Below are 16,962 nucleotides of genomic sequence, written 5' to 3' on the forward strand. Positions count from 1 at the left end.
TGCCAGTGTCTGTCACCCTCTCTCGTCACAGCATGTAGTAGTTCAGGATCACTGTTCACTCTCAGGTGTGCGTTCTGAGTGGTGAAACCCAGAATGGCCTATGACCTGACAAACTCAGAGGTTCTCTCTCTCCACTATGGCCTTTCTAGCCACATTTGTCCCCAGGACTGAACTTCTGGAGGCAGACAGTGGAGCACTCTGGGCACGTGGCAGATGCTAGGGTGGAGGCAGAGGGCAACTGTTTGACTGAGCCTCTTCCCAAAAAGTTCAAGGTCCTGGTGCATTTATTATCTGTGGGCAGGGGAGTGCTTAGATTGTAAGCTCTTGGGGGCAGGGACTGTCTTTTGTTCTGTGTTCCTATAGCTCCTAGCACAATGGGGCCCCGGTCCAGGACTGGGCCTCGTATGCACTACAGTAACACAAATACCTATGTCAGCAGGGGGTGATTGTGACACAGCTGGGTTTTCCCGGCACTCATTCAATACCAATTGTGGTGCTGGGATGTTTTATTACTGACAATCACGGGCAGGATTCATGTTTCTAAATCAGCCATGAGCACAACCTCACCCTCGCAAAGCCAGAGGAACAACAATGCACATCTGCCGCCTGCCCTTTCTCTTTGATCCCTGCAGCTCGCCCTTTCATTCTGAGGCCTGACTCTGAGCCAGCAGGCTTCCTCTATCTCCTCTGACCCTCGCTCTGCTTTCCCATGGAGATGCTGCAATTCTCCACAGCTGCAGTAAACGGGAGCCCCTATGGCTCTGTGCTGGGCTTTCCCTTGTCTGTGCGTGACCCAGTCCACACCCAGAAGTAGCTCTGCCTGTCCTCACTGGCTGCAGCCTTTGCTGGCTTAGGTGGGCTTGGTGTAGATGGAGGGTCTGTGCCCCAGTCTCATTCTGAAACAGCTGTTTTACACCACTCTGGGAGCATACAGCAACCGTCAACAGCCCACAAAGGCTGAGGGGAGAATTCCTACGCTGGCCCTGCCCCACAAGTGCAGGGCAGTACTGGGGGACATAGGCAGCCCTCAGACCTGCCTAGTTTTTGCCAGGGGCCATTTCAGCCCCTAGAGTAGCCTTGAATCCAGAAGGCATAAAGTTAGCTTAAGGGGTGGGGGAGGGATAGCTCAGTGGTTTTTAGCATTGGTCTGCTAAACCCAGGGTTGTGAGTTTAATCCTTAAAGGGGCCACCTAGGGATCTAGGGCAAAAATCTATTTGGAGATTGGCCCTGCTTTGAGCAGGGGGTTGGACTAGATGATCTCCTGAGGTCCCTTCCAGCCCTGATATTCTATGACACCAGGAGACGGAGCACTGGATCAGACTCACTGACTATACAGGGAATGTCTGCTTTTCCTTTCCGGTCTCCTGGGCCTACTACTAGGGTGACCAGACAGCAACTGTGAAAAATTGGGATGGGGATGGGGATGGGGATGGGGATGGGGGGGTAACAGGAGCCTATACAAGAAAAAGACCCAAAAATCAGGACTGTCCCTATAAAATTCGGACATCTGATCATCCTAGGGCCTACCCTCCCAACCAATTACCTCTCCAGCCACTGCACCGCTGGACATTACTTACAGAGCTGTGATTCTGGAGACCTCAGCATCTTCTTGGATTCCTGCCATATGGTTTTGCAGTCTTCCTGGAGCTTGTAAAACCTCTCCTTTCTCCAAGAGCCAGACTTCACTTTCAGCAGCTGGCTGCCCTTCAGGAGGAATAACAGATCCCTGTCACCTTGCAGGCCTGCACAGAAGAGCATTAGCATAATAATTAATATCTATGTACACAGAGCTTTCCATCCAGAAGAATCCCCAAGTCATATACATACACCAATGAAATGCAACCAGCTCTGGGCTGGACACCAGAGAATAATTAGCACAATGTAGAGGGAGAGAGAATTTTGGAAAACACTGGGGCAAACTCCTCCCTTGCAAAACAAAAAATCTCCAGGATCTTTTTTTCTTTCCCACACAAAGAGCCTGGACCCTTGCTTTTATGGTCTTGTCCAAAAGATCGCCATATAGTAAATCCGTGATACTCAAATTATCTTCTTCATAAAGGCTGTGTTAATGCAGTTTAGATTTTAAAAAGCCAGTGACTAGGATCCAAACAGAGGAGGTATTGTGCTCTACTAGTACAGAAGAGGAACTAGGGTCTTGTGGTTCAGACACAACTCTGAGACTGGAGATTTAAGTTCAAAACCCCACTCTGCTACAGACTTCCTGTGTGAGATTAGGCAACTCAGTTAATATCTCTGTGCATCAACTCCTCTCCTGTGCAATGGAGATGATAGCATGGTTGTCCCTCATGTGGTGTTGCAAGAATCAATACAGTAGAACCTCAGAGTTATGAACCAACCAGTCAACCACACACCTCATTTCAAACCACAAGTACTCAATCAGGCAGCAGCAGAGACCAAAAAAAAAAAAAGGAAGTACTGTGTTAAATGTAAACTACTAAAAAAATAAATGGAAAGTTTTATAGAAAGATTTGACAAGATAAGGAAACTGTTTCTGTGCTTGTTTCATTTACATTAAGATGGTTAAAAGCAGCATTTTTCTTCTGCTTAGTACAGTTTCAAAGCTGTATTAAGTCAATGTTCGGTTGTAAACTTTTGAAAGAACAACCATAATGTTTTGTTCAGAGTTACGAACATTTCAAAGTTATGAACAACCTCCATTCCGGACCTAGTGCTGGCCACTTCCAGGGCGCAGCATGGTCCGCGGTGCCAGGACAGGCAGGAAGCCTGCATCTGCACCCTGGAGCCACTGGAGGCGAGTCCACACCTCAACCCTGTACCCCAACCTCCTGCCCCAGCCCTGTGCCTCCCCAAAACCAGAACCTCTTCCTGTACCCCAACTCCCCCAGCCCAGAGCCCTGACCCCCTCCCGCACCCCAACCCCTTCCCCCCCTAGCCCCCCAAACCCATAGCCTCTCTGCCCCAACCCATCCTGCCCCACTCCGCACTGTACCCCCTGCCTTACCCCAAACCCCCTGCCCAGCCCAGAGCCCCTACCAACATCTGAACCCCTGAATTCCCTGACCCAACCCTGCAGCCTCACCCTGCAGCCACACCCTCTGCCCCACTAGCACCTCCCACACCCACACCAAAACCCCTATCCCCAGCTCATGGGTCACAGCATCACAATTTTCTTCAACTAGAGTCCCCAGAAAAAAGCTTTTGAAAATGCGGCCAATAGTTGCAATTGCTCTTATCATAAAGCACAACTACAAATTAATTTGTTATTTTGATTACATAACTCCCTCCAAAAACAAACAATGTAAAAACCTTTACGCCTACAGTCCACTCATCCTCACTTCTGTTCAAGCCAATCCTATAGACAAACAAGTTTGTTATATTTACGGAACATATGCTGTCCAATTTCTTACTTTCAATGACAACCTAAAATGAGAAATGTTCAAATGGCCATTTTGGACCCAGCATTATATCGGTATTTACGGGCTAGATGTGTAACATTCAATGCCCCTTCATGCTTCACCTCATTTCAGAGACATGCTTCATGCTGATGACGTTCGTTAAAAAATAATGCCAATTAAATTTGTGACTGAACTCCTTGGGAGAATTGTAGTCTCCTGCTCTGTGTTTTACCCGTATCTGCCAACATTTCATGTTATAGCAGTCTTGGACAATGACTCAGCACATGTTCATTTAAGAACACTTTTACAGCAGATTTACAAAACGCAAGATATCCTGTCATAAACAGATAGTAAGGTAATGTCTCTTTTACCTGTAAAGTTAACAATCTAGTGACCTGGTTGACACCTGACCAAGGACCATCGGGACAAGATACTTTCAAATCTTGAGGGAAAGTCTTTTGTGCTTTTTGGTTGTTCTTTGTTCTCTCTTGGATTAAGAGGAGTCAGACATGCAACCAGTTTCTCCAATCTTTCTGAAACAGTCTTTCATGTTCTAACTCGTAAGTACTGATAGAAACGATTAGCTTTATATTTTTTCATTTGCAAATATGTATTTTCTGGAGGATATTTTACCTCTGTTTGCTTAACTTATACTTGGGCTAGGGGAGGCGTCCCTCTGTCTATGTAAAGCTGAGACCCTGTAACATTTCCATCTTGATTTACAGAGAATTTTTTACTTTTTCTTTCTTTAATTTAAAGCTTTTCTTTTAAGAACCTGATTGATTTTTTTCTTTGTTTAGACCTAGGGGATTGGGTCTGAACTCACCAGGGATTGTGGGAAAAAGGAGGGAAAAGTTAATTCCTCTCTGTTTTAAGATTCAAGAACTGAATCACAGTGATCTCTCAGGGTAACCCAGAGGGAAAAACTGGAGGGGGAAGGGGCTGGTTTATTCTCTTGTTTTAAGACCCAAGATTTGGTCTTGGGTTCCCCAGGAAAGTTTTGGGGACAGAAGTGTACCAACACTATATTTTGGGGTGGTGCAGCTATCAGATCTAGCTAGGAATTAAGTTTAGAGCGCGTACATGCAAGTCCCCACTTTCTGGACGCTAAAGTTCAAAGTGGGATTCAGACCTTAACAGTACCAATGTGAGATTCTCAAGACAGCTACACACTCGACCCAAGTGTCATAAGTGATAGTAAGGGTTAATTTTCTTTTACCTGTGAAGGGTGAACAAAGGGGAAACCAAACACCTGACCAAGAGACCAATCAAGACCGGATTTTTTTTAAAGTCTGGGAGGAACTGGAAACTCGGGTCTTTTTTGTTTTCCTCGCTGTGAGTAACAAGCTTTTCTTCTAACTCCATCTTCTTTCAATTCTTACTTAATGTGTAGTACAAAGGAACAAAGTAATCGGCTGTTATGTGCTTTGATTGTTTGCATGGTGTTGATTTGCTGGACTGTTTAATTGGGCTAATCTTTTAATCAGACTGTTTTATTCCTATTTCTTATAACCATTCCTGTATTGAGTTTCTAATGCAGTATTATTTCTGTATTTTCTTTCTTTTTATATAAAGTTTCTTTTTAAACTTGTGGGAGTTCTTTTCCTAGGAGCAGAGGAGAGATGAATTCCTGTCCAGGCTAGAGGGGGAGGGAAAAGCCCAAGCTCTGTGTCTTACTTCTCTATTGTCCCAGGCGGGAAAAGCTACGGACAAAGGAGGGTGAACTTTGTGTGAGCTGACTAGCTTTGATGCATAGCCTCGGGGAGCTAGATTGCCTCTCTGGTTTTATTAGTAGGACAGCATCGCACCGGCTAACCCAGAAAGGGGGGAAGCGGGGGATGAGATATAGGAGACCCAGGGCTCTGGGTTCGGAGGGGTCCCCAAGGAAAATTTGGGGAACCCGAGGGGCCAAAACCCTGGAAAACTTCTGTGTGCAGCGAAATAAGACCAAGATGGTATAAGCTTGGGAAGGTTCACGTAAGCACCCAGATTTTGTACGCTAAAGTCCAGATTTGGGAAAAGTTTACCACACCAAGATTTAAAAATCTGAAGTGCTTTCCAAAATCTGATCAGACATGGTGTGGAGTATGCTTCAAGTCTTAAAGAGCAATGCGGAAACTACAGAAACTAACCACTAAAAAAATCAACCTTCTGCCTGTGCATCTGACTCTGTGATGAAATTAACATGCATTGCGCTGCACTGCTTTGGATAGTTATTGAGAACCATCATCAGCATGGATGCATATCCTCTGGAATGGTGATTGAGCAAGAGGACTATATGAACCTTTAGTCCTTTTGGCATGTAAATATCTTGCACGGCTACAACAGTCCATGTGAACGTCTTCTCTTTCGGTGACACTGTAAATAAGCAGCGGCAGCATTATCTCCTGCCAATGTAAAACAACTTGTTTATTCTGAGCGACTGCTGAACAAGAATAGACTAGATGACTTGTAGCTCTAAAGTTTTACATTGTTTATTTTGAATGCAGTTATTTTAATTTTAATCATTATTCTTAAATTTGTCAATGAATTCGATTTTCATTAAGAGATTGCACTACAGTAACTGAAAATACTATTTTATTTTACAGTGAAATATTTATAATAAATATACTGAGCACTCTACACTTTGTATTCTGTGTTGTAATTAAAATCAATATATGAAAATGTGAAAACATCCATAAGTATTTATATAATAGTATTCTATTATTGTCTAACAGTGCGATTAATCGCAATAACTTTTTTAATCGCTTGACAGCCCTTTTCTACTGTACAATGAAGACCAGGACATATTGAGATATTATAGAACGGACAGCCACTATATATATATAGACAAAGAGTGTTTGCTCCTCACTTTTGTTTTGTGCGTAGCAAATGGAGCCCTGACCTTGGTTGGCCCCTAGAACCATTTTAATGAAAGTCATAATAATCTGAACCTGGAGTTCCAGAGATAATAGAAATTCTCAGCCTAGTTCTTAGACACTAACTGTTTCCTTTGGGGAAACCAGATGGCAGAACATTTAATGAACAATATGGAGCATGTGTTGGAAGAACATAGGAATGGGAGATGATGACAACATCTCAGTTCTCCAGACACAGTATGTGTCAGTTATGAGGCATCATGCACACCTCTGCCTTATATAAAAGCCACAATCCAGAGCTGGAAACACCACTTAACTCCTTGGCACAAGTCAAATGCACCCCCATTAAGTCCAATTTTTGCCAACATCTTCCTGATTAAGCAGCACTCACTGGTATTCACAGTCATCAGAATAATTCAGTCCCTAGGACACTTCCCAGTGCTACATAATGCAGCATAATGTCATTCCAGCAGTGTGATTCATAACAGATAAAAGGAATTTGAACTGGCTATGGATAGTAATGTGATTGTTCTGCAGATTTCCATTGTTGTCTTTACTTAGTTCCTTCTTTAAACATACAGCTGAGGTAAGCCGCTGCCTCCGGAAGGGGCTGTAACCAGGTGGATAAAAATCAATGATTAAAAAAAAAATCATTTAAATCAGATAGTCTTAATTAAGATACATTATAGCTCAAAGATCTCTCATCATGGAATAGGGATTATAAATCTCTAATTCTATAGTATGAACAATAACGTAATGTGAAGAAAAGTTCTATAAATGAGTTCAATAGTTCATGGATTAGACCCAATCTTATGGTTCAGGGCTTCTGTATAGATTATTTAGTTTATCTTTCTGTCTCCCCAATGGACCAGTGCTCAGTCTACAGTGCTCTCAAGCTATCTGATGTGGGGACCGGCAATTTTTTTTTCCAATGTGACAGGGACCAGGTGCCTAATTATTATCCTATTCGACGCTTTTATGAGGAAACTCGCTGCAGACCGGCAGCCGAGGCTCGCAGACCGCAGCCAATGGTGACCGCCACTTGAGAAGCACTGTCTAGAAGATACCATCAGAGATGCTTAGGTTTGCAGTTCTCAAACCGGGATTTGTGTCTCCAGAGTAACATGCTTGTTAGCAGCAAAACGTTTTTAACAAAATAAATAATATATGGAGGCGAGAAATAACAGAATCACCCTATTGTCCCCCTGAAATTTGGGTACACAGAGTCAATCCTTACTCTCTCTAAAGTGTACGTTTCATAAAGTTCAATGAAGAAGATTTGGGCGGAATAGATCAGGACAAGGAGAAGAATCTGGAGATAAATGTGAGAAGGAGGACAGCAGTAGAAACAAAAGTGAAACTGTTTGAGCAGCACATTCCAGAAGTCTTGAGGCTTTCTGAGTGCAGCTTCATTGATTTGAGGTCTACCATACCTCTCTCACTAGAAGGGAAAACTATAATGGCAGCAGGCCATAAGAAGACCCAGTTCAAATAAGAACCATTCAAGAAATATATTTTGCTGCTGATGTTTTAAAGAAAGTCCACCAGTGAACTGCTGGAAATCACTTAAGCACTTGATTCAGAGACTGTTGAAGTGATAATCTCACTCTTAAGAGCAGCAGCTTCTTCTGCCGTGTTAGAAAGAATATTTTCTTCCTTTGGACTAATTCATCCAAATTGAGAAATCATTTGGACCTGAAAAAACCGAACGCTTGTTTTTCTTTCCAGATTATGAACTAAACAGGAAAATGAAGGTAAAGATGATGAGTTAGCTGCAGAAGCCAATATTTAAGTTTCTTGTGTTGACTTGCTGACATAGTCAATTTAATTTTTTTTAATATTCATTTAACTATTTTAGTTAAAAAAATTTTACAAAACAACCTGATTTTAAAAAACTTGAATGTTCATTCATTCAAGAAATCATGTTTTGTTAAATATTATGTTTGCCGTTGAAGAAAAAAAATCCAGAACATACAATTTTGCTTTTGTTAAATAAAACAATTAAATGTCTGTCTGGTGATGTTCTCCTCCTAATACAGCATAGGCAAGAAAATCCTCCAATATTAATGATTAACTGTTGATTTGGACATAGTTATGAAGTCATTGGAGGTGAACTATCTGCTTCAATTACCTTTCGAAATTATAACCAAACAATCATTCATTTTCTGATATAGCTGTAAATCGAATCTGAAAAGTTTCAAAATAAATCACATTTAAAATGTATAGTTTGTACCTTCTAAAATGAAACCTACATATTAATGAGTTGTGAAGAATATGTATGAAGGTTATAACAACCAACAGAATTTTTATGTAGAAATCCATGATTAAATTGAGTCTTCCTGACTGGTGATTTAAATCATGGTTGAATCAAATTGATTTAAATCAAATCCACCCAGCTAGTAACAGTTACCCAGGCACCATTTCAGGCACGAAAATCCACAGCTGATTAGTACACTGTTTGTCTGCCATTAAGAACCTCCTGTGACACATCAACAGCAAACGCCTGACAGGTAGACAGGAAACTTAACTAGGCTTAGCTACCTAAAGGAAGTGAACAACATCATATTTAGAGCTGAATGTGTTTTAAGCTACAGGCTAAACTGGGGATGGGGGAGGAGCACTGATCACCTGAGTCATGTTGCATCCCCAAATATTCAGAATTTATGAGCCAGCCCCCAAACTGGTGTGGCCAGTTTGAGATAGTCTTTTGTTCTGTGTTTGTAGGCACATAGCAAAGTGGGGCCCTGACCATGACTGGACTCGTAGGTGTCATGTAACACAATAAATATATATAGTTATTATATAGCAGGCCAGGAGCATGCAGACAACTGCACCGCCGTGTGCTTGTAGCTAGAGAAGAGGCAGAAAGACTGCGCTGTAGTGGATCAGACTGAGTAACATTTTCGGTTCGCACAGCCTGAGATCTCGTAAAAATAACTTTGGATTTTGGGATTTCAGCACCTTCCTACAAGGATCTCATAGCACGGTACAAAATTAAGTAACTAACCTCACAGCACTCTGTGAAATGGTGAGATATCATATGCCACTTTACACAGAAACTCAGGCTTGACATTAACGTTCAACTTGTCCAGTGTACTCGGAGTTATAGCAATGGGAATACAATCCAGAGCCCTGGGTCTAAACCTCTCTTTGATCCACCAGTCATTGCTCTGTGGTCTCCTCTAGGGCACAGCACCTGGCCACTCCCTCGATTTACCTCTGCCATGTTGCCTGTGCCAACTCCTGTGGAAAGATGGCAGACTTCCTCTCCAGGTTTGTCCTCGTGATACATTTCACCAGCACTGGACTCACTTTAAAGAGTCAGAGAGAGCCTAGATCCTAGCTGGCTCAGGTCACAGCAGAGTATTACAGGACAATGTAGAAACGAGATGGAGATTCTGGCAAGGTTATCAAGGCCTCTCTTTCACGCACTGCCTTGGCTAATTCTTTCACATCTCAACTCACTTTGTTAGCACCCTCTTCTGAGAAGCACCCCTGGGCCTCTGAGCTTTTCTCTGATTTGGTGGTGATTGAGTTTAACTAAACTAGGCCTGATCACCCGGGACACAATGATTAAAAAAACACACAAATTCTCTATAAAAAAAACCCAGAACATAAAAATCAGCACTTTTCTTGATTAAATGAAATGCTGAACTTTGTTTCCCAGCCACTATATTATAGTATCAATGAGACCAAATCTTATTGATATTATATGAACCTAATTTATCAAACTCTCCTATTACCGATACCACCAGCCACCTGGGATGACAGCGACAGACTCGGGTGTCACCCCAGGGATGGACTCCAGCAAACAAGGGAATGACCACCCGAGTCCCTCTCCCATCTTAAATAAGGGCTAGAAAGCTCTTTCAGGCTCCTGATCATCCAATTTTTGATTATCCGATCTGGCTCCGGTACCAATTCAATCAGATAACGGGATCCACTGTATTTAAAGCCGTTCAACAATCAACCACAAGTGGAGGAGGTTGCATGCATTGAATAAGTGTCACTATACTTTCAGTAAAATATAGTCTAGTTAATATATTTTTATTTTTTCACAAATGTAAAACTTAAGATTCTCTGTAAAAAATACAAATTCAGCATCTTCCACGGGAAAAGATTTCTAGGCCCTGCTGATCATTCTTCTAGGAAACTCCCATAGGAAATTCTGGTGTAGGGGAGAACATAAACCTTCCCCTCAAATCATTCCTGGTAGGGTTCACCCTACTCTGGAACAATTAGCGCTGGACCCCCCAGTCTCCATGGATTGATGAGATTCATGCGCTCTGGGGAAATCTATGGAAGCCGCATCAGCCATGCGGATGTTTTGTGCCTGCCATTCCGAATGGGGATTCCATCCTCGATTGAGCCGCACTTCCAGTTCCATTGCTGCCTCTTGCCAGTATGAAATGGGTGGGAGGAGATAATGCAATTCAAGCTTCCCTAGCTGTGCTGTGGATTTCCCCCAGGTTTGTGGGCAGAGACTGAGCTTTGTTCTCTGACCCGACTCCAAACTCCCATTCCTCCCGGCCTTCCCCTCCTCCAGGCTCAGGTCCTTAATCCATGAAGATCCTGGGATGGTGTGACGATGGTTTCTGGCGGACCAACTGAAAATGCCAAATCAGGACCAATTGCTCAACGGCAGTCACAGCCCAAGGCTGGGTTTCTTCACCTCTAAGGCAAACCAAACCAGCCAGACAAAGACTTCGGTGTCACCCCTCTGGCTAACCGCAAGTCACACAAGCAATTCCTTAGACACTCCAGTTCCCATATCACCACCAGTCCCACACGTCCTGGGGATGAGATGTTATGAAACAAACACCCCAGTAAAGAAAAGGTTCTCTCGATCCAAGGATCAAGCCCCAGACCTATCGTCACAGTGGCGTAGTCGGCAGGATGAAACAAAATGGAGATGAGGCCTTGACTTATATAGACCTTTCAGTGTAAAACACTCCTTTGTTCCTACTGTGGGAAATTACAGCAAATGGGTTTGCAGTCACATGGCCAGTTTCTGCATACCTTGCTGAGGTCACAAGGCGTATTTGCCTCCCTCAATGGTCAATTGTGTAGGTGATGGTCCTAATGGCTATCAAGCAGGCTAAGCTGAGCTGACACCAGCTTGTCTGGGTGTCTCCCAGACTGCAGCACCAATTGAAATACAGACAGATACAGCCAATATTCATAATTTCAACTACGAAATGATACAGACATACAGACAGCATATCATACGCAGTAACCCATAACTGGTCTTAGACACCTTTATGACCCCCTTCATACATAAGATTTGGCCACTACAGAACCTTGGTTGCAACCCATGTTCTGTATGGTCCCAGTTTATATCATAACGTCACAGTGGGCAATAGGGTGAACAGTCCTGCAGAGGCAGCTGTGCTCCTCCCCAGGGTGAGATCTGGGCATTGAGGAACTGATCAGTACACGAATTGTAGTAAGTAACGCCCATTAAGTGTAACATTTCATTACACCACATGCACTGTGTTATGCACACAGAAGCGTAGCGAGCGCCTCTCATACCCTCCACGAGGGGGCCCCACAAGGAAGGGGCCCCTAAAAGTGGCAAAAAATTAAGGTATAACTAGGTAAGTGACATTATTGACGCTATTGAACAATCCAGTCGGTTTACTGACAAAACCATGAAGTCATTATGATACATCATAATCTATTGCGCTACATCAGTGTCTGTCGTCAGTTCGAATTTTAATTGGACCCATTCAAAGAATGTGTATTTCGTTCATAAATGTGGGTCCGTGGATATGTTAATATTTATTGTAGTTTTATTTTTCGTGTTCCAATGGCATGAAGTGTTTGTTATTCTAAGAATGTATCAGAGCGAGCTAGTAAACGAAAGGCAGCAAATGCCGAGGAACTTGAGAAAATTCCAAAAGTTGTCAGCTTTTCCTCTGCATCGAACGTTACAGGTACAGGCACATGAAAGGACATTGGCAGCGACGAATCGTATCCAGAAGTATCCGAAGTGCTTCAAGTGAGTTGAAGGTGAAGCCAGTTTGTTCTACAAACAAACTGGTGACAGATATTCCAACTGCTCCGGAAAAAGTATCTGAATCTGAACCCGACTGATGATCAGAGACTGGCCATCTATATATCGACAGGCAGTGTGTGACATTGTGCACGTGGCCCACCGCAGCAGATGAAAGTTACGAATTGTCCATTAACGAGGAAGACAGAGTTCATAATACTCATTTCTATCGAACCATGGCAAATGGCGGAGAAAATAAGACGTTCATGGTTAATTACTCAGTTCAGAAAGATGCCATTTTTTTTTTTGTTGTAAATTATTTGGCACTGGCGACATACCGCTACGTTGTGGAACATCTGCTTGGAAAGCACTGTCAAAAACTTCAGCAGCATGAACAGGCAAATCATCAAGACTGTATGGTGAAATGGTTTACTTTGTCACGCATAGTACCTCATCATTGACCAACTCGAATTGCAGGCTTTTTGAAAAAAGATATTCTGGAAATTGTTATCAATACTTTGGGACTCTCTTTTTTTTTTTGCAAATGTAAACAAACTTGTTTATCTGAGCGACTGGCTGAACAAGAAGTAGGACTGAGTAGACTTGTAGGCTCTAAAGTTTTACATTGTTTTATTTTTGAATGCAGTTATTTTTTGAATATAATTCTACATTTGTAAGTTCGACTTTCATGATAAAGAGATTGCACTACAGTAAACTGAAAAATACTATTTTATTTTTACAGTGCAAATATTTATAATAAATATAAACTGAGCACTCTACACTTTGTATTCTGTGTTGTAATTAAAATCAATATACTTGAAAATGTGGAAAACATCCATAAGTATTTATATAAATAGTATTCTATTATTGTCTAACAGTGCGATTAATCGCAATTAACTTTTTTAATCGCTTGACAGCCCTAGTTCTACTGTACAATGAAGACCAGGACATATTGAGATATTATAGTAACGGACAGCCACATATATATGAATATAGACAGAGAGTGTTTGCTCCTCACTGTTTGTTTTGTGCGTAGCAAATGGAGCCCTGACCTTGGTTGGGACCCCTAGACACCATTTTAAATGAAAGTCATAATAATCTGAACCTGGAGTTCCAGAGATAATAGAAATTCTCAGCCTAGTTCTTAGACCACTAAACTGTTTCCTTTGGGGGAAACCAGATGGCAGAACATTATAATGAACAATATGGAGCATGTGTTGGGAAGAACATAGGAATGGGAGATGATGACAACATCTCAGTTCTCCAGACACAGTATGTGTCAGTTATGAGGCATCATGCACACCTCTGGCCTTATATAAAAAGCCACAATCCAGAGCTGGTTAAACACCACTTAACTCCTTGGCACAAGTCAAATGCACCCCCATTAAGTCCAATTTTTGCCAACATCTTCCTGATTAAGCAGCACTCACTGGTATTCACAGTCATCAGAATAATTCAGTTCCCTAGGACACTTCCCAGTGCTACATAATGCAGCATAATAGTCATTCCAGCAGTGTGATTCATAACAGATAAAAGGAATTTGAACTGGGCTATGGGATAGTAATGTGATTGTTCTGCAGATTTCCATTGTGTCATTAACTTAGTTCCTTCTTTAAACATACAGCTGAGGTAAGCCGCTGCCCTCCGGAAGGGGCTGGTAACCAGGGTGGATAAAAATCAATGATTTAAAAAAAAAAATCATTTAAATCAGATAGTCTTAATTAAGATACATTATAGCTCAAAGATCTCTCATCATGGAATAGGGATTATAAATTCTAATTCTATAGTATGAGACAACATATTCACGTAATGTGTAAGAAAAGTTCTATAAATGAGTTCCAATAGTTCATGGATTAGGGACCCAATCTTATGGGGTTCCAGGGGCTTCTGTATAGATTATTTAGGTTTATCTTTCTGTCTCCCCAATGGGACTCAGTGCTCAGTCTAGAACAGTGCTTCTCAAGCAATCTGATGTGGGGGACCGGCAATTTTTTTTTCCAATGTGACAGGGACCGGTGCCATATTATTATCCTATTCGACGCTTTTATGAGGAAACTCGCTGCAGACCGGCAGCCGAGGCTCGCAGACCGGCAGCCAATGGTGGACCGCCACTTTGAGAAGCACTGGTCTAGAAGATACCATCAGAGATGCTTAGGTTTGCAGTTCTCAAACTCGGGATTTGTGTCTCCAGAGGTAACATGCTTGTTAGCAGCAAAACGTTTTTAAACAAATAAATAATATATGGAGGCGAGAAATAACAGACTTCACCCCTATTGTCCCCCTGTAAATTTGGGTACACAGAGTCAATCCCTTACCTCTCTCTAAAAGTGTAACGTTTCATAAAGTTCAATGAATAGAAGATTGTTGGGGGCGGAATAGATCAGGACAAGGAGAAGAAATCTGGAGATAAATGTGAGAAGGGAGGGACAGGCAGTAGAAACAAAAGTGAAACTGTTTGAGCAGCACATTCCAGAAGTCTTGAGGTCTTTCTGAGTGCAGCCTTCATTGATTTGAGGTCTACCATACCGTTCTCTCACTAGAAGGGAAAACCTATAATGGCAGCAGGCCATAAGAGAGACCCAGTTCAAGAATAAGAACCATTCAAGAAATATATATTTGCTGCTGATGTTTTAAAGAAAGTCACACCAGTGAACTGCTGGAAATCACTTAAGCACTTGGATTCAGAGACTGTTGAAGTGATAATCTCACTCTTAAGAGCAGCAGCTTCTTCTGCCGGTGTAGAAAGAATATTTTCTTCCTTTGGACTAATTCATCCCAAATTGAGAAATCATTTGGGACCTGAAAAAACCGGAACGCTTGTTTTTCTTTTCCAGATTATGAACTAAACAGGAAAATGAAGGTAAAGATGACTGAGTTAGCTGCAGAAGCCAATATTTTAAGTTTCTTGTGTTGACTTGGCTGACATAGTCAATTTAATTTTTTTTTAATATTTCATTTAACTATTTTAGTTAAAAAAAATTTTAACAAAAACAAACCTGATTTTAAAAAACTTGAATGTTTCACTAAATTCAAAGAATCATGTTTTGTTAAATATTATGTTTGCCGTTGAAGAAAAAAAATCCAGAATACATAACATTGTTGCTTTAGTTAAATAAAACAATTTAAATGTCTGTCTGGTGATGTTCTCCTCCTAATACAGCATGGCAAGAAAATCCTCCAAATATTAATGATTAACCTGTTGATTTGGACATAGTTATGAAGTCATTGGGAGGTGAACTATCTGCTTCAATTACCTTTCGTAAATTAATAACCAAACAATCATTCATTTTCTGATATAGCTGTAAATCGAATCTGAAAAGTTTTCAAAATAAATCACTTTAAAAATGTATAGTTTGTACCTTCTAAAAATGAAACCTACATGTATTAATGAGTTGTGAAGAATATGTATGAAGGTTATAACAACCAACAAGAATTTTTATGTAGAAATCCATGATTAAATTGAGTCTTCCTGACTGGTGATTTAAATCATGGTTGAAATCAAATTGATTTAAATCAAATCCACCCAGCTAGTAACAGGTTACCCAGGCACCATTTCAGGCACGAAAATCCACAGCTGATTAGTACACTGTTTGTCTGCCATTAAGAACCTCCTGTGACACATCAACAGCAAACGCCTGACAGGTCAGACAGGAAACTTAACTAGGCTTAGCTACCACTAAAGGAAGTGTAACAACATCATATTTAGAGCTGAAATGTGTCTTTAAGCTACAGGCTAAACTGGGGATGGGGGGAGGAGCAGCTGATCACCTGAGTCAGTGTTGCCATCCCCAAATATTCAGAATTTATGAGCCAGCCCCCAAAACTGGTGTGGCCAGTTTGAGATAGCTGTCTTTTGTTCTGTGTTTGTAGGGCACATAGCAAAGTGGGGCCCTGATCCATGACTGGGACTCGTAGGTGTCATGGTAACACAAATAATATATAATAGTTATTATAATAGCAGGGCCAGGAGCATGCAGACAACTGCACCGCCGTGTGCTTGTAAGCTAGAGAAGAGGCAGAAAGACTGCGCTGTAGTGGATCAGACTGAAGGTAACATTTTCGGTTGCCAAGCACAGCCTGAGATCTCGGTAAAAATAACTTTGGATTTTGGGATTTCAAGCACCTTCCTAGCAAGGATCTCATAGCACGGTACAAACATTAAGTAACTAACCTCACAGCACTCTGTGAAATGGGTGAGTATTATCATAGCCACTTTACACAGAAACTCAGGCCTTGAGACATTAACGTTCAACTTGTCCAGTGTCACTCGGAGTTTATAGCAAAGTGGGAATACAATCCAGGAGCCCTGGGTCTTAACCTCTCTTTGATCCCACCAAGTCATTGCTCTGTGGTCTCCTCTAGGGCACAGCACCTGGCCACTCCCTCGATTTACCTCTGCCATGTTGCCTGTGCCATACATGCCCTGTGGAAAGATGGCAGACTTCCCTCTCCAGGGTTTTCCTCGTGATACATTTCACCAGCACTGGACTCACTTTAAAGAGGCCGAGAAGGAGGCCTAGATCCTGAGGCTGGCTCAGGAGTCACAGGCAAGGAGTATTACAGGACATGTAGAAACGAGATGGAGATTCTGGCAAGGTTATCAAGGCCTCTCTTTTCCCAGCACTGCCTTGGCTAATTCTTTCACATCTCAACTCACTTTTGTTAGACACCTCTCTGTCTGAGAGCACCCCTGGGCCTCTGAGCTTTGTTCTCTGATTTGGTGGTGATTGA

General features: G+C 42.0%; 1 protein-coding gene across 2 annotated transcripts in view; it reads right to left on the bottom strand.

The window, feature by feature from the left end:
- The window catches only part of PLCD1 (phospholipase C delta 1), a 107,727-nt gene that overhangs the window by 70,522 nt on the left and 20,243 nt on the right, over positions 1-16,962 (bottom strand). For both annotated transcript variants that reach the window (XM_032794638.2, XM_032794637.2), the window contains exon 2: positions 1,579-1,743. In XM_032794638.2, coding sequence (XP_032650529.1) covers positions 1,579-1,743 — 165 coding nt within the window. The remainder of the gene's footprint in view (positions 1-1,578; positions 1,744-16,962) is intronic.

The sequence above is a fragment of the Chelonoidis abingdonii genome, chromosome 2 (assembly GCF_003597395.2).
Source record: "Chelonoidis abingdonii isolate Lonesome George chromosome 2, CheloAbing_2.0, whole genome shotgun sequence".
In the NCBI taxonomy this organism is placed as follows: domain Eukaryota; kingdom Metazoa; phylum Chordata; order Testudines; family Testudinidae; genus Chelonoidis; species Chelonoidis abingdonii.